This window comes from Gasterosteus aculeatus, chromosome 3, assembly GCF_964276395.1.
Source record: "Gasterosteus aculeatus chromosome 3, fGasAcu3.hap1.1, whole genome shotgun sequence".
NCBI classification, from domain to species: Eukaryota; Metazoa; Chordata; class Actinopteri; order Perciformes; family Gasterosteidae; genus Gasterosteus; species Gasterosteus aculeatus.
In genome coordinates, this window is record NC_135690.1 from 4,839,813 (window position 1) to 4,858,121 (window position 18,309).

Genomic DNA, 18,309 nt, shown 5'->3' on the forward strand with positions numbered 1-18,309 from the left:
TTCGGTACAAGCGATGATACCCATGTCTGATGTATAGGCGACCCAATGGGACCCCACAGGAGGTAGTTGTCAGGAGACATGCACAGTCATGCCAGTAGTTTGATCTGCTGATCCATCCTCGCTGGGGTGTCAGTTGGCCCGCTGTTCACAGGGGACAAGAGGGGAGGCACACACAGAAACACACGGACACTTGCAAATATACTGCACCGGCCCATGTGCTATAGATATACATGAATATATAATAACACATGAGGCATGAATCATAACCAGGCATGAATTAAAAACACAGAAGATCACGGGCCTTCGTGTATCCTTTGTTTATGCACACACAGAAAGCACTGGCTAAACACATGTCACGCAAAACTAAGAATAATAATTAGGGTCCTCGCTACGACTAGTCGTAGAGAAACCTATTGTATTTCAAGGGATTATTCTTATTCTCTCTAAGGAAATTTTTCTTTTTGGTGGCTTTATCATATTCAAAAAGTTGTTAAATTTGGCATGCAGATCCGAACTGGTGAAAAATCAGATAATTTTGGGGTCTCGCATTTGGAGATCAAGAAATGTCCCTATAGCACCCCCTATTGTACCACACTAGGCCAATTTTTCACCCGATGCCCGATTAACTCAAAATTTGGCACATATGTGCTCTTGGACATGCTCTATAAAAAAAGTCAATCATGGTATGCAAATGTGCCGAACTAGATTTTCCGCCATTTTTAATATGGGGAAAAACATGTTTATACCCATTTCTCCTAAACACTATGTCCAATTGTCACAACATTTTCTGTAGATCATTACTGGGTCAAAGATTGTGTTGATATCTCATTGTTTCGAGAAGATGGGCTAATAAACTTCGCAAGGGGTGTGGCTTAATCTGGCAAGATTCATAACTTCCAAATGATTTGGCCTGCCCTCACCAAACTTGTAACACAAAAACGAAGGTGACATTTCGAAAGGCTTTAATTTCTAAAATGGTATATCAGAATGTCCTGGTCACCGATTACATTACATTACATTACATGTCATTTAGCTGACGCTTTTATCCAAAGCGACGTACAATAAGTGCATTCAACCATAGGGTACAAACTCAGGAGAACAAGAAACAAGAAAGTGCAATTTCCTCAAATAAGCCAATTTACAATTTGCTATAGATGAGTGACGTTACAAGTACAATTTAAGTGCTACAATTTGTTAGTCTTTATAGCCTTAAACCAGCTGAGTGCAGTTCCTTTGATACCAATTAAATGTTCTAGTCTCTGCAACAGGATACAATGGTCTATGGTATCAAATGCGGCACTGAGATCCAGCAAGACAAGAAAAGAGATGAGTCCTTGGTCCGATGCAAGCAGAAGATCATTCGTAATTTTCACCAGTGCTGTTTCTGTACTGTGATGCACTCGAAATCCTGACTGGAAATCCTCGAACAAAGCATTGTTTTGTAGAAAGTCACATAATTGATTTGCAACGGATTTCTCAAGGATCTTAGAGAGGGAGATTAGAGATAGGTCTGTAGTTAGCCAACACCTCTGGAGCAAGAGTAGGTTTCTTAAGAAGAGGTTTAATTACAGCTACCTTGAAGGACTGTGGTACATGTACTGTCAACAAAGACAGATTCATAATATCTAATAAGGATGTGCTAACTAAAGGAAAAACTTCCTAAAGCAGTTTGGTCGGAATCGGATCCAAGAGACAAGTAGAAGATTTAGACTTTGAAAATAAAGAAGTCAGTTGATCAAGGTTGATGGAAGAGAAGGCATCCAAACAGGCATCAGGGCCCACTGCTGCATCCAAGTTTCCTACATCAGAGGACAGGTCGGCACTGGTTGAGGGCAGGAGACCATCAATTTTCTCTTTGATAGTCAGAATCTTATCATTGAAGAAGTTCATGAAGTCGTTACTAGTGAGGTCCAAAGGAATACACGGCTCGACAGAGCTGTGACTCTCTGTCAGTCAGGCTACAGTGCTGAAGAGAAACCTGGAGTTGTTTTTATTTTTCTCTATTAATGATGAGTAATAAGATGCTCTTGCGTTACGGAGAGCCTTCTTATACGTTTTAAGGCTGAATGAGAAAAATGACCTTGCAAACCCTGTGACCCAAACATGTATCATCAAACATTGACACATTACATAGCTTAGCATTGGATTTATCTTCATGTCAAGGTGGTGTAGATGGTGCTGAAGGAAGAGATGTGCTCTGTATTCAAAGAGTATGAAGGGTGGTGTCTTTATTTTTTTACCATTTAAAAAACTTTTAAAGCTCAAGAGCGGAACTGGAATTGATTAAACAGTAACAGGTTAGCATGTCCTCTCTTAAAACCTCATTGTAGTATAAAAATTGCCAAGGACACTTTATCTTAACTTAGTAGTACTAGATGTTTGTTAGGGTCACTGGTTGTGTTGACAACAAAAATTGTGTTCATTAACAACACATCAACTGTTTTGTGGCAGCTCCAGCATGCTATCAAATGTAGGCTAACGTTAGCGCTCTGCGCTGCTCCTCAGCGGATCTGGAAAAGTTCACGTAGTGACAGTGACAGTGTCAGATATGCCAACAGTAAAAAGATTTTCTCCTGTATTATCAGGGTCACTTTCAAAATAAATATTTATTTATTTAGTCAGCTTAGTTCATTTAACACTAACAAGTTGGTTAATGCTGCCTTCTCGCAGGACCAAATGAAAATTATTGTTTTGGAAATCACTGAATTACTGAATTGTGCGTTGCGAATCCGCTGTCGGTCAGTAGTTGTTTCATTGGGGTTAGGAGGCAAAGGTCCGTTACGCATAAGAGCATAGGCACGTGACTTATCACACGGCAAAATGAATGAAAGCATAACAACGTATGACTAGATACATATGCAGAGACTTGCCAGAATACAGCAGAATCCACTCCTTTACTGAAGCTGCCGAGCAGATTAGTGAGACACAGCAACAGAGTACACCGAGTGTCTTCATGCTGCACGCCAGTGATTGTCACTGACAGCGTACATGTTAATCTGTGTGCATATGACTATGTTGCAGGTGGCTACTTTGGACCGTGCATGCTGCTATATCTCTGATTCTGTGTGTATGCGTGCGTGTGTATTCCACACTGCCTATGCCACCAACGGGTATATCAAAATAGACAACCGATAAAATATTAACATGTGTCAATAAGGAATGCTGCCCATGATGCAGAAAGAAAAACTCACTCAACAACTCTTGTTGTGTGCGTTACGGCGGCAGCAGACTAATGAGCGGGTCGATCAGTACAATGCAGCTATAAACACATTTCCAGTATATATATATAGATAGATAGATAGATAGATATCTAGGCTATATATGCAGGAGGGAGCGAGACGCACGTATGTGTATGAAAAGATGATTGAAATGCACAGCAAGAGACCCTCGCACAGCATCCCATTGCTTTCTCACTAATACTTTAATACACCCCCCCCCCTCCCCACACACACACTCATTTGCTCTCTCTGCCTCAGATGTATTCGATGGAGCCTTTGAGTTTTTTTGCCATCTGAGCCATAATGTATTTATGAGGCCTCTTTCACTCCCCTAAAGGCTGCACTACCCACATGAAACACACCTAACGTGGAAAAAAAGAAAAGGGAAAACATCCCCTGGCTTCATGCACGAGTGTGTGAATCCATCCAAATTTGTCGTGGAGTACCAATTCTTCCATTGCATTAAGACAAGCCTTTGGGACCCGGAGGCCTTGACCTAGTAAACTCCCTCAGCACCGGTAGTTTAATACCACATTTTCAAATAAGGCTCATTCACCAGCTACACCGGCTTCAGGAGCCATTCGCTGCGCTTTCAATCGGCTCGTTCACTTCGGTCGAGCCTTGTTTTTCCAAAGCGCTGGTGTTGACCGCTGGCACACTAAGATTGCTTATTCTTCTGTTGTTTAATCATCACAAAAAACAGCAAAGAAAACGCTCTTCTTGTGTGCCGCTTTTTGCTTTTACTCTGACTGCCTGACAATCTGTGGAGATTACAGGGACAGCCGCTGACGATGGAGGGCAGCTCAAGAACTCCTTTGAGAGTACGAATACTGAGCGACAGGAATTTATGAGTCTATCTGGAGCAGATATAACGCAGTCAATTTGTACTTTTATTGTGCAGTGAGTTGTTTGACAGAAAGCCATTGTGAAAGTGGCCAGAGTACATCTGTATGCCACTGCGGCAAACTGCTACTTCGGGGGAGTCTTGTTTTACGTAACACAAACACTAAAAAATTAGTTTTATTGACTGTAATTAAAGCTGTTGATGAGGCACATCTTTGGTGTCATCACAAGAGTATGAGAGAGAATCGAGGTTGCATTAAACATTTAAAAAGATTTCAATAGGAAAGAAGGGAGAGTTTTGGCCCTGCTGTCCTCCTCAAATGATTTAATTAAGTTTACTTTAAACCTTACTGGTCATGCAGGCCAATTTACGGCTTACAATCCAATATTCTCTAAATGTTTTTAGTGGGTTATGTGTGTTACAACCCGTTTGGCTGATGTATCACAGTCTCTAAGTAAATGATCCATGTGCTTCATAAATCGGGCTAAATCTGAGTGTGAGAACCGCAGTTTTATGACCGACTGATTTGATAGCTGACCAGCCGGTGCAGCTCGCAGTAGGTTTGGAGCAATCTTTGATTTGGGCAGGAGTTGTGGTACTGAGAGAACAGCTCCACTGGAAGGCGTTACACAGCGGTGAGTCAGTGATTCTCACACATTTTCAAATGAAGTGTAAAGGAGGTGTAATGAGCCAGGGACTAAGCTTAGTCATTGGCAATGTTTCACAGAATGAGAAAATGAAAACATGATGAATGTATCTTCCTCTATAGGAATCGTTTTTCCATTCTCGCTCACCCAAAGTTAAATTAACAGCTGCAAGGGCCCCTTTGGAGACATTGCATTGTCTCCATATCTGGATGTACACAAATGTGTTTGTCTTTGAAGATGGTGACTGTCCCAAATTGTACAGTATTAATACATATTGTCCACATGAAGACCAACGATGGTACTTGAGCATCTTTGATGACTTGCATGGTCAGAATGAGTACTTCTCCTTTCTTTTGTACATTAATTTAAGCAACAGCAGTGTTGCTTAAAATGTGAATTTCCCTCATTTTGAACCTCTGGTTGTCTGTTCTCTATTGATGGAGACCACCATGACTCACTGATATGATGGCTGACCAGCTGAGGCAGCTCGTAGTAGGTTTGGAGCAGTCTTTGATTCGGGTTGAATGTAAATTATTGCCGCTAAAAAGAATTGTGTAACGGAATTATCTCCTTTCCTTTCTTGAAGAATGGTCCAATGACGCTCCTTTTCTCACAGCAAAAAAAGAGCTTTTATCATGGTGGAAAAATGAGAAATGAGATGATGAGAAATGATAAAACCATGATAAAACAGCCGTGATAAAACAGCTTTCATCATGGCGGAAAAAGGAGAAAAGGAGCGTCAATGCTTGCTCCTTTAGGAATTATTGGACCGGCCACTTACACTCCTTCCGCAAAAGTGTGAATGAGGCATTGGTCTTTATGCGAATTAATTCATCCTTCCATTTGAATTCACTGGTCACAGTGTTCCCATTAAAATGAGTCAATTCTGGCCAGAACGAAAAAGTAAAGATGTAGCTGAAAAGATTGTTTTAATGGAATCTTTTGACTTTTTTTAAATTAAATTAATTTCTTCAAATAAACAAAACTTGTTTTGTTTTAAGGCGTCGATTATGCTCTCAAAAGAGAAATGTTATTATTTCAATAGATACATGAGTGAGCTTGTGTTCTATTGGCCTCTTTCACCTCTTGCGGGATTATGCAAAGGAAATTTGGAGTTGAGAAGGAGAGAATCTGGTAATGACACAGTGACAAAAGAATTGATGGAGGCCGAGAGAGGGAGAAAGGAAGACTGAGTAGGAGGGGATTTAAAATGGAGTTCAAGTGCAGTGTGAAATTCAAGGGTCACAGAGCATGAGGGGAAAAGAGCGGCTGGTGGCTGGAAAAACATGGCGGGTGAAACTCAAATGGGTCTCGATGAGGGCAACTCTATTTAAGCTCTGCATCTACAGTTTCTTCCCCTCTTCTCTTCATTCCAAGGTCAAATACAAACCAAAGCAGTTGTACTCACATTCATCCATTCCTCGTAATATAAAATAGATTGTATAACACGTTGGATGGGAAGTGCATTACAAAACGACTTCAACGAGTAAAACGAACAATTCCCGACAAAAATACTTACTGCCGAGTTTAAAAGTTGTAAGAATACGGTTACATGAAAGCAGCTTGGTGGAAGTGAAACCTCTGGCTCCCTGAACCCTGTCGTTTCTTGAGTTCATGTTGAAGATGTATCTGTTATTGAGGAGTGCATTATTCAGCCTCTTCACATGTGACACTCTTTGCCCTCTTAATACTTTTTGAACGCTCTTTCATTCCCTGTCCTTCTTTCTACCACCAGGACAAGGACTTTTATCCCAAAGCGCTTTGCAGCTCAACCACCAGGATGCCTATGCAGCGGCTGGTTACCATAGTAACCAAGGGATGGCACTTGGGGAATTGACCATGGGCCGATGTGGGCAGGTTGGAGCGGCTGTCCACAGCTACAACCAGGTACCCACTTCCTTTGTTCTCGTTTCTCACCATCAATCAGAACACTTGTTTAAATGTTCCCCATTTTATTATGTTGTTTAATATTTTGCCCCCCTCCTTCATTTCCATCTGTCTACATCCATCTGCTACCCCCCGCCTCTGCCCTTCTTAATTCCTCTGTCTTCTACCCCCCCCCCCCCCCCGCCCCCCCTTCCTTCATACTTTCTTTGTCTACCACCTGCCTCTCCATCCTTCTCCTTCCCATTTACATCTATCCTTTCCACCTCCTCCACACTTGCTGCCTCTTCTCCTTCTTTTCATCCCCTCCCTTTCACCTCTCTCGCCCCCTCCAGGTGACATCCAGCCGTGCAGCTGCCCATTTAGCAGGAACTGACTCTCCCTCTCAGTCCCAGAGAGACTCGTTTGCTCAGCAGGCCCATGGCAGCGCATTCCACATGCCCGCTGATCTCGGATCTGCACCTGCGGGACCCCCCATGTATTACTCCTGCGCCACTTTGCCTGCTCAGGTACAGCTCTCTGGAGGGTTTACTGTGATGCTTCTATCTTCCTTCAGAGGTTTTCTTCCCTCGTCTGTTCCACACATTGTTCCATCGGTGGACTTACTTTTACAACCCAGGAGTTTTAGAGTTACTATGAGTCTGTTATATTGCTATTATTCCTTATAAACTTTCTAACAACGATGCTTTACTGAGTATTTGAGGTTTCAGTGGTTCTCTGTAAAGGTTGTATTCTAAACTACTCTGGTAATCTGTTAATTGCATTATTAACTAAGTGAGTGAACGGTTCCCTGCACATTGTAGTCGTTCTGGATGAAGCCCTTCACAACCAAAGTATTTCTTAAGCTTTTTACTACACCCAATTCATGGTACCTTCGTGTTTAGTGCGATGGGAGCCCAACTGTTCCGTTCCACATTACAGGTGTCCCTCTAGCAGGTGAGGAAATAGCTCAATAACGGGTTTGTTTAGATCTGTTTGTCTTGTAGGTTCCGGACCAGACTGGTTCTATATTCTGGCCTCCTAAGTGTATGATTTACTGTTCGATTGCTTCTCCTTCTGCACTGCATTTCAATCCAGGCTCAGAGTTTAGGTATTTCAAAGAATCCTGTGGTAATCAGGTCACTGGCACCTGTTGTGGATTAATTTATACGAGGTGATGATACAACATATTCGTTTATACATTTGTTAGACCATTCGATTGGGTGAAGCCCTCCCCTTCAATCCTGACTACGTAACTCTCTTCTGTTGTTGCTGTCCCACTATTCTCCGCCTCGTCCTTCACAAGCCCCCCCTTATTCGATATGTTGATGCTTGTTGGGCTTATTCTAACTGCGTAACTTGCTGATGTTCTCCCACTGTTCTCTTTATCTGGTGTGTTGATACTAGTCTAATTGGATCATTCTGGTCGGTTGACTTGATTTCGCTGGCCCTCAAGGTTCTGTCTCCTAGCGTCTACATACTGACATGAGATCTTGTGCTGCTGTCTCTACACTATCTTACTAAACCTTTTGCAATCCTTAGTGTCACGACCACTCCTGTCTTTCCATTTCTATTCAATTAAATTGGAATAAATATAAATATAGATATATCCCTACTTACACAATTCCCTAGAACTAATAATGACATGAGTATATGTTGGACAATATAGAAACATTTTTCCTCAACAACCCGCTCCCCTAAATCCTTAGCATCCTCTCTTCAGCACATATTCACCATTCTCATCTAGATTACCAAAGCATCTGAAAATAGCACCTTTAGCTCTGCATTTATAGAAAAACGCGAATATTTCTCCAGGGTATTTCCACAGTAGCGAGAAGATGAAAATGAATGTTTTTAACTTCATTTGGAGGCCCAATGCTCTCAGTCGGATTAAATGTTCATTTGGTTATGAAAAAAAAGTTCAGTCATCCCATCATGTTTTAGTCTGATGACTCCTCTTCATCAGGATGTTGTCACAGATTACAGTTTCCCCTCTCCGGTTTGATACTGCTTCCACGGAGAGTTGTTTGTCTCTCTGAAAATGATGATATGAACAAGACCGAATGAACATTTAAAATAGGTGACATTCCTCTTTTAACGGAGAACTCCTCTGTTGCAGCGCGTGAGCTCCCCTCTGCAGGCGGTGGGATCTCCTACCAAGCTGCAGCGCCTGGGATCGGCCTCCTCCGACATGCCCAGCTACGCCACGCTGCAGAGGGTGTCCTCGCCCAAGCAGTCGCCCAGTCGACTCGCCAAGTCCTACAGGTTTGTTCAACGCCGAGCGCTCCATTTAAAAAGGGCTCATTAGTGGGTGGGACATTTGCTGGTTTCGTAGCACAAAAGAATGTATCAACTGATCAACACCAAAGACTTTTGAAAGGCAGTCTGTCTCACAACAACAATGCCCTGCGTGTTAGTTCTAATAGTTGTAAATCATATTTCATCTTCATCAGGGCTGAACTCTATGTAAGTAGCACTAAAGCAAGCATTGCAACAGATTTATTGGAAATGTTTATCTTAATCTAGTGTAAACATGGCTTGACAGTTACAGCAGAGATCTGGAGCACACACCTAGAGTCTGTACCAATATCTGTCACTCTGTACCTTACTAGTGCCTGACTGAATACATTGGTCTCACACTTCTTTAAGTGGACTTGGAAATCTTTTGGAAATAGTGGTCCCTCTAACTAGTGAGTCTTAAGTCAGACAATAATGGGGACCAAGCGTAGCGGGAGACATAATTTGTTGCATTTAATGGAGGGTTTAGTGCCAAACATACAACCAATACATCTTTAATGAACCTCCTAAAAGGACAACCTACATTGAAAAAGATGTTTTAAAGCCGTTGGAAGTATCACATTGCTGCTGGTCCAATCGTGACAAGCTAATGCTGCTTAGCCAAATATTGATTAAAACCTACCTAACATGAACATACCAAGCATTATGGGTTAGGCTGCATCTGGGGGTACTGTGTATAAAATACATTTATTTGAGATTTGAAGCCCTAAAAACGTTCTTTTGAATATTTCCCTGAATCTAACATTTTTAGTTTTCGATAAAGAATTAGAACAAATGATATAGAATGCAAAAAAGGTGAGCAATAATATTTATGTTTCTTTTATCACTCTGCATATGGTTATGAACAGAAGTGCCTGCAAGCACAGTCTATAACTATGACAATGTACCTTAGTATGGAGAGAAACACATCTGTCCATGTCAGCATTTGTTTTTGGACTATATCCGCTCCTTAAAATGAGTTAAGAACAAAAAAGCCTCTTAACAGGAAACAAAAGGGGGCAAATGTTTGTTAAGCAGATCAAAAACCAGTTCAGCAGGGTTACATTGCACTTTGATAAAGTAAAGCGACATGGAACAGAGACCTTCAAAAAGTAATGATCCAAATCCTAGGCTTTCCTTTCCTAATGTGGGTCAAGCTCCAAAATACTGTGTTGTACATGTTGTGGTAGTGCAGCTATAGAATATATAATTAGTGCGTACGTGGCAACCTTTTGTTACTAAAAGTCCGGCCTAGTGCTTTAAAGTTTTACCCTCCCTATTTGGGGCGACTTGGGGTGCCAGCAGAAGTCTATTTTTGTTGAAGTACATGAGACGTAAATGGCTTATCTCCTGATTTATTCCCTCAGTAAACATCGTAAACTTGAGTTTATCCTCTCAATCCCTAGTTTTCTTTAATACAGCATAATGTTCATTTAGTAAATGATCATCCGTTTTGAGAGAAATAGAAGATAAAGTCCCAGAGCCGTACAGTGTCTTCCAATCGCATCCCCTTTGAGCTATGAAGTATCACCCACATCTGGTTTCCTTTAAATGTGTACAAAGGTTTTGGTCGTCAATGATATCTTGAATCTGTCTTTGAAAGCGGACAAAACAAGAGCAACCAAACTGTTCAATTTTCACGTCCTGCAGCACTTCTTCGCCCATCAACATGGTAGCATCGGGCGCCGCCGGCTCCTCCTCCCCCCTCCCCATGGCCGCCTCTCCGGGAGGAAACCACACGTCGTCGCCCATCCACCAGCTGAGCTCGGTGGTGGGCAGCTATGCCACGCTGTCGCCAAAGCGCATGCTGCATCACATGGGAGGAGACGGCTACAAGATTTCCCACGAACTGTATGCCAACGCAACCCTGCAAAGGCCTGGGAGCCTAGCAGGGAGAGGTCAGGTCACCTCCAGCATTACTTTTTGTAACGTGTGATGTGTCCATTCTTTGGGTAAATTGTTTATGTGGGATATTTTATTCATAAGTAGGCCACCTGCTGTAGATACAATACATTACATGGCTGTAGATGTTAGCTAATGAACAGACTTTTGCTTTTTTATTGCTTTACAATTTTGTCTGTGTCATTCCGGCCCGTTGTCTCCAATGGCCACCAAGGCCATTCCATTGTTTATGTTAGCTAAGGTCACTTAAACGCGTTTCTAATGTGTAATTGATACTCAGCATCAACATGAGCACAGTATAGCATAATTCATCTACAGGATTACATGAATCTCCACAAAAGGGCTCTGTGGACTGCACTTGATGGGGAACTGGGGGACAATATTCACTTGCTCGGTTTAGTGATCAACTTGCAGAACCCTGAGAATATAGTTCTCCATCCATCCAACTCTCCGTTAATCCATCCATCCGTCGTTACATATCGCCTCCAGGCTCCAGGGGCTCCTACAGCAGCCAGCTTAGTCACCTGGGCTCCGAGCTGCGACCTCTGCAGTCTCCTGAGCACCACATTGACCCCATCTACGAAGACAGAGTCTACACCAAGCCCAACCTGAGAGGACAAGGTAAGCTGGGACGGGGATATGTTCAGTGGAGAAAAATAAAAACATAGGCAATTCGTTTGAGGTGCAAACGATTGTGTGCAAATACAGCTTCTGCAAAACAGTAAAAAAACGGGAGCAGAGAGGAGGCACTGGAGAGAGGCTGGAAGCGGAAGTCAGTTCTGAAAGATTGTGAGCAAAATTGGAAGGCGGGTTGGGGTTATTCTGCACAAATTCAGCCAAACAACTTCTCTCGTTCTGGTAGATTTATTTGTCAGATCACAGGTCAAGTATCAGCGCTGCGTTTGCAAAGGCAGAAGCTGTTCTGGCAGCACGCAGGCCGGAAGAACAACTGACTAACATCAGGAAGAACATTACATTTTGTATATCTTCCATCCATCCATCCATCCATTGTCAAACCGCTTATCCTGCACACAGGGTCGCGGGGGGGCTGGAGTCCATCCCAGCCAACTTCGGGCGATAGACGGGGTACACCCTGGATTGGTCGCCAGCCAATCGCAGGGCTACACAGAGACACACAACCATTCACACTCACATTCATACACCTACGGGCAATTTAAAGTCCCCAAATAACCTGATCCCCAGAGCATGTCTTTGGACTGTGGGAGGAAGCCGGAGAACCCGGAGAGAACCCACGCAGACACGGGGAGAACATGCAGACTCCACACAGAAAGGTCACTGGGCAGAATCGAACCCAGGACCTTCTTGCTATGAGGCAACAGTGCTTTTGTATTTTGTAGATATAATTTTGTATATCTTGTTAGATATAAAACAAAAGAGTTCTATTGGCCCTAAACTGGCATCAAGGAGGAGCAAGATCCAATCACATGCAATGTGTGGTCTTCTAACATGTTATATGTGATGTCGTTATGTCGTCTACATGTCGTTATATGTGAACATAAGGAACAAAGCGTGAGGGTTGTATGGTGTTTGGTGCTTGGTGTGTCTCTAAATCTCTTCCCTATGTGTCTGCCTACTTGGCACTTTCTGCTTTTTCTCTGACCTTGGACTCCTCAAGACAGTGACTCCCTAAATGAGCACTATGAAAGCGCTTTTGATTATCAGTTCGATGAACAGGAATATTCACGTGAAGCTAAAGACTTTGTTGAATCATACAATCATACAAATCTATGTATTTAGGTGAATGTTAAAGACAATGTGTCGGGAGGTGGAAGAAAAAGAGAAAGGAGATTGGGTCGTCGAGCGGTTTTTTAATATGAATCGTACGGCATTTTAGGAGCGTCCATTTTTTACTTTTTACATGCCAACCTTCCTATCTTTTGTGGAATTGCAATACTTAATCTCTGGAGTACCAGAGTATCAGTGTCAAGCTGAGGCCAAACCTATTTTTCTATGGCTTTTATTATTTGCTTTACCTGTTCCCAAAAGACTGTTCTCCATTACTTACTGATCTATAAAGACCATAAACCATCGATAATTGCATTAGTTGTAAGGTTTAGTATTAGTAAGGGGTACAGAAGAGAAAACAGGAAGAGGAGGAGAGTAGTAATCTGTAGTAACACTTTGAGTAGATCAAAGCCGTAAACACAGAGTAGCTTGAAATAGTCGTACAATGAAAATAGCCGCAGCATGCCGTACTTCACCGACTGCACCTTCTAGACAAAGTAAAAAGAGAAGATATTGCGTGACCCACTGAATAAACCATGGTTTAAATAAGCACTGTGCAGCATAGCGAGAGTTAGAACAGTAAATGATCATGTGGTTTTAAGTCGTTACATTAAAGGCTGCTCTACGAGAGACATTCCCTCGTCCCATCTGATCATGCAGCGCTATTTATCCGATCAGGTAGGCAAATCCAATTGGGGTCTCAATGGCAATTTGTCTCTCAGTCACAGTCTGTTAACTAATTAGTTTCAAGGCTGAAAATTAATCTCAATTAATCCCACGGGTGTAAGCTAGGATGCTTTGAAATCAAGCAAATCAACCGTGTCCTAAAACGTTGTTAGAGCCGTACTGCCGCTTTTCGGTCGCCTGGACTGGGCATCATGTTGCTGAAACAAAAAAATACACAGAAGTAGAATCTCTGCTTTCTCCACAAGTCAGATTGACTTTATTAATTAAGAGATTTGAGGTTGCGCTGACCCCTTCACAAACACTGGTAGGTCATTTGGATGCATCAAAGTACCTGTGATAGCTGACAACAAGAAAGCCGTGGCAGCCTGACTCTGCTTCCAGGTCAATTCAGAAAGTTTTCATGATAACAAACAGAGTTTGAAACAAGCAGAAAAACACTTTACACCCGACTTCACATCACAAGTGGACATTCTCAGGCCCCGTCATGGCCCCCGCACTTATTTAGTCAGACACACGCAGATGCACACACAGACCGACCCAGCTCTCCTCCCTCAGAGCGAGCCGATGTTACAGCTTTGACTAGTAGGCCCAAATCGTCCTGACGGCAGGGCTGTACTCAACCGGGCAAAGCAGGCTTCTGCCCGGGGCCACCAAAGCCTCACTGTGTGGCAGGTAACTCATTTAAAGTATATATGACAAAAATATAATGGCCACAGAGTGGATGTCAGAGGTGTGGAACTGGCTTGTGTGGATTCACACTCGAGTCACACATTTGATGGGGTTGGAATCGACTTGACAAAATCAACAAGACGAGCAACTGAACTTGGACGTCAACACTAATAACTTTCAATTTCAGCCTGTTGACTGGAGAATACTCCCCTGAAGCCCAACGGTTAAATAGAGTGTGTCATTTATAAAGTGGGCCACAAATCAATTCACTTCTCTTCACACAACTCCCCAGATCCACTTTGTTTAGTCCAATCCGACAGCATCCAAAACAGTTGCAGAAGAGAACTTATGAAGAAGTAACGTAAAGTTACTGAGCTTTGTTTGAGCTTTGAAAAAAGGATGACATTGAAGATCAGCTCCTTTATTGAAGTACAAAAGGGATGCGGTGGGCAGAAAAAAAACAGGTTACACTATACAAAAGTTGCATTGTGGCTTGTTCACGAAACATTACTCGGAATCTAGGACTTGGACTCGCGTTTCTTGACTTGAGAAACAATGGAAGCTTTGGTGAACCCGGTGTTCTGGCTGGAATTTAGAGGATTTTTTTAATTCATCACCCACATGTTTCCTTTATATATTAATTCATTTTGCATGTTTGTTGGATTTGACTGCTTTTGTCATGTTTATTTTGAAAACCTTACGTTTTGTATTGAAAAATAGCATAATTTGGTGAGGTCCCTTTTTTACTTGAAGTTGTTAGTCCACTGCAATATTCCATTGAGTGTTTTATTTATTTTTTTGCTTCCTCCCTCTCTGCTTTTATCTTCTGTGCTGTGTTGTTCCTTTTATCTGTGTTTGTGCGCCCTCGTGTGTGGTTCCTACTGTCTTCTTACCCCTTCGCCGCCCCCCTTCCTCGGCTACATCAACCCCAGTGGTGAACCAATTGTACCAAGAGGTCCTCAACTATCTGTTCTGTCCCTACTCTCCTCTCCCTACTTTAGCCCCGGCTTCCCCTGGTGTTGACCCAATCCCCTTGCAGCGAACGGGGAGCCAGAGCGCCACAGGCACCTTTCACCGAGGCAGCTTTGCCTCGGCAGGCAGCGTGGCCGACTACGCCAACCCGTACCGCACTCTGCAGTTCTGCCCGTCCACCGAGTCGCCTTACAGCAAGTCAGGCCCCACCCTGGCCCCCGAGGTTGCCTTGGGACGCTCTCCATCGGTGGACAGTATCCAGAAGGACCCAAGGTAAAGGAGGAGCGAGACAAATTTATGTCAAATCAACTCTGGCTTGTCAATGAAGCCCTTTTTTTTCCACTTCCTTTTCCCTTTTCACTGAACTCACTGAGGGCCAGATTCACCAAAGACATTACGCTTTAACAGTGGGAAAGGAACAGTTTAATGTCAATCTTCATAAGAGTGTCAACGTTTCCAGGAGTAATATGATGACACCAAACAGTTTGTAGCACCTCAACGGGTAATGGACTGGTCAGGATTTGACGGTCCGGCGCAGTAAAAGGCTGGTTGAATCTGGGCTTTAGTAAGAGCCACACATCACGCCACATCTTTCCGTGTCCTCTCTGGTTTGCCAGGTTATCGGGGGCTCGTTCGCGCTGCTGTAAGAATGCCTTCGCATACCTCTCGGTCCAATTTAAAAGTTTTCTCCTGATGTCAGGAGTAGAGTGCCGCTGTGACAGCGACAACCAGTCCTGTTCCCTGCAGTAGAGTTAATAAGGAATGACCATGAAGTCTGAATTCAAGAGAGCTTTCCGACTTAATGGCTGCTGGACGTAGCACCCTCATTAAAGTTGGAGTATCTCTCTTTGTAACATTTTCTCAGGTGTAGGGAGAATATATATATATACACACAAGTTTGGACACACCTTCTCATTCATTTGAATTAATTTGTGTCAATTAAATGAAGTCTGTCCAGACTGACTGACTAGTACTGTACATATTCATTTTGGGGTCTTTTGCGTAATGTAATATTTCTGATTAGGAAGTCGCTTTTTGCTGAACATTTGGAAGCAAAGGAACATTTTCCTGTTTAGCTTTGATAGGGGACTTTTGTTATTGCCATTGCTCTTTTCTCCTCCCATTGTCCTAGTGTTGATTTCTTTGTGCACATCGTACCTGCATCGTCTTGAGCTCCGGCATCATTGTTGTCCAGCTTCCAGCATCCTCACATCTGCACTGCTATACTCAAAAAACTGCCTTGTGATGCATGGCAATTTGCATTACTCTGCTCGCACTGTATGAATAAGACGGTGCTATCTGGGTGGCTCGTAGTCCACGTTAAAAGAAGGGTCCCCTGAGATTATAAACATACAGTAGCACGCTGCAAGCTATAATATATTATCATGTTTTAGTAAACCAAGAGACTAAAACAAACAATATATATGTGTCCATCTCAAAATTATTTCGGGCTTTCATGTGCCCCCTTGGCCCCAAGTCTTTTTTCCTACTGGAAACATACTTTGCAAAACTGTTCCTGATTTGTAGGGTATATATTTAAAACATTTTTTAAAGGCTAAGTTATTCCATAAAATAGCCACACTTTTAAGAACAGGAGTTAGTTTTTAGCCAACATTACTCAAACAGTAAGTAGTAATGGTTCCGTTCAAGACGACTTTAACTGCAGATTAATCCACATTTGGTGCTCTAGTGGGTTTGCTGGATTGATAAAAACTACAAATCCCATAAGAGGTCTTTGGCACAGAAGATACACTCCAGTTAGGTTACGGCTACAATGGGCATCCCTTGAAATATTTTATAACATGATCCATTTGGGGGGATGGGTTCCAATTTGTGAAAAGTCGTTTTGTGTTTTTAAATGTAACCATAACAGGCTCAGCAGCTAAGGTTGAAGTTACTCACAATATACTAATACAAATTCTCATCAATCAATCACACAAAATCAAATATATTACATAGAAAGGATTTTGTGATCTGTATCATACTGCTGGGTTGACTTATGGGCCAACTGGTAAACCTGGTGGTTTGAAAACCCACCGTAAATAAGGTTTTCTTCTCGCTGTCTGAAAGTACTCTAATAATTACCACTGCTATTCATATATTTAATATTTTGAAAATGCGCCGCTCTGCAGCACCAACCATAACCTTAACCTTCACTTTGGTGTCTTGGATGTGCCTCGATCAAGGTGGTATACATTTTATTTACATATCCACCATCTCCCCACCACCTGCTCTCCAGTGCATGCCCTTCACCCTGCCCACCTTCTCCACCATTGCCTGATAACCACATGTTGAGAGAGAAAGACAAGTCTAGTGGCTACATATTGATTTCTATTTACTCACTAATCACTATTATGACGGTTATTGAAATATTTGTTGCCAAGACAGCCAACAAATACCTCTCTTGTTTCTCTCTGCCTGTCCCCCCTTGATAGGTACGACCCTGAATTCCTTGTGTGGAATCAAAATCAAGCCGAGCAAAGAATGACAAAGTAATCCAACTATTTATTTATATACATGCATTCTGTCTATCTATCTTACCTTTCTATCATTCACTGAATCTTTCCATCTATTTATGATGCAAATATTGGACATAAATTAGAATGTTAGCCGGCACATGACATCTCCCATTCGTATTCTCACCCATTTAGTGCTCACTTTTATTTTAGCACTGCATAAATTCTAAATTTGAGACTGGATTAGCCTACTGCCTTTCAGAGGTTCTTTACATACGTCATTACATGACACAAGAATGGCATTCTGTGTGACCTAAGACAGCATTTGCAATCTTTCCAAATATTGCAAACTGTAGCCATATGGCTTATTAGAGCCTCTGTTCTTTAGAGATATTCCTCATTCTCTCCTTTGGCTCTCCACCTATCCCTTCATTCATTTTTCTCTGTTGATTTATTTGGTCATTCATTTGTCTCCATTGTCTGTCTCTCTTGGTTATTTCTTAATGTGGTTTGTGGCTGAAATATTCATATATCTCGTCCAGGTTTCGTTTTAGCTACGTTTTTTTGATTTTTGGTTAGTTGTATTGGTCTTTTCTAAAAAATAATATGTCATAGTTTGTGCCTGTTGTACAAGACAACAGGCACAAATATGACTTATTATTTTTATATATATATATATATATATATATATATATATATATATATATATATCCATATATATATAACATATAGGCTGCTTGTTTTGTAATCTAAAGGGATGCGTGGTTGCATTTTTAATAAAGAAATTCCATTCAAGAACTTGTTCCATTAACAGCAAAAACATAACTAATAATAGATGATAAATAAAAATACTCTTAATCGTAGTACTGACAAAAAATAACCTAAGATGTTAACTAACTTACTAAGAATAAACAGTAAAAATACAAACATACGTTTATTAAATAAAATTTGTTGTAATAGACATGTTTATGTCTGAATTTTGACAGGGTAGGCAGTGCCTACCTTGCCTACCCTGACTGCACGTCACT

At 42.0% G+C, this 18,309-nt stretch overlaps 1 protein-coding gene across 12 annotated transcripts in view; it reads left to right on the plus strand.

Annotated features, from left to right (window-relative positions):
* The window catches only part of ctnnd2b (catenin (cadherin-associated protein), delta 2b), a 118,432-nt gene that overhangs the window by 64,191 nt on the left and 35,932 nt on the right, over nucleotides 1-18,309 (plus strand). For 6 of the 12 annotated variants that reach the window (XR_013467081.1, XM_078098873.1, XM_078098877.1 and 3 more), the window contains 7 exons: nucleotides 6,445-6,596; nucleotides 6,929-7,102; nucleotides 8,692-8,837; nucleotides 10,500-10,747; nucleotides 11,241-11,372; nucleotides 14,786-15,098; nucleotides 17,261-17,317. Coding sequence is in view for 10 of the 12 variants with exons in the window: in XM_078098873.1 (XP_077954999.1) it covers nucleotides 6,445-6,596; nucleotides 6,929-7,102; nucleotides 8,692-8,837; nucleotides 10,500-10,747; nucleotides 11,241-11,372; nucleotides 14,786-15,098; nucleotides 17,261-17,317 (1,222 nt within the window). In the remaining 2 variants the exon portion in view is untranslated. The remainder of the gene's footprint in view (nucleotides 1-6,444; nucleotides 6,597-6,928; nucleotides 7,103-8,691; nucleotides 8,838-10,499; nucleotides 10,748-11,240; nucleotides 11,373-14,785; nucleotides 15,099-17,260; nucleotides 17,318-18,309) is intronic. The other 6 variants (XM_040170402.2, XM_078098878.1, XR_013467082.1 and 3 more) reach the window with 3 other exon arrangements.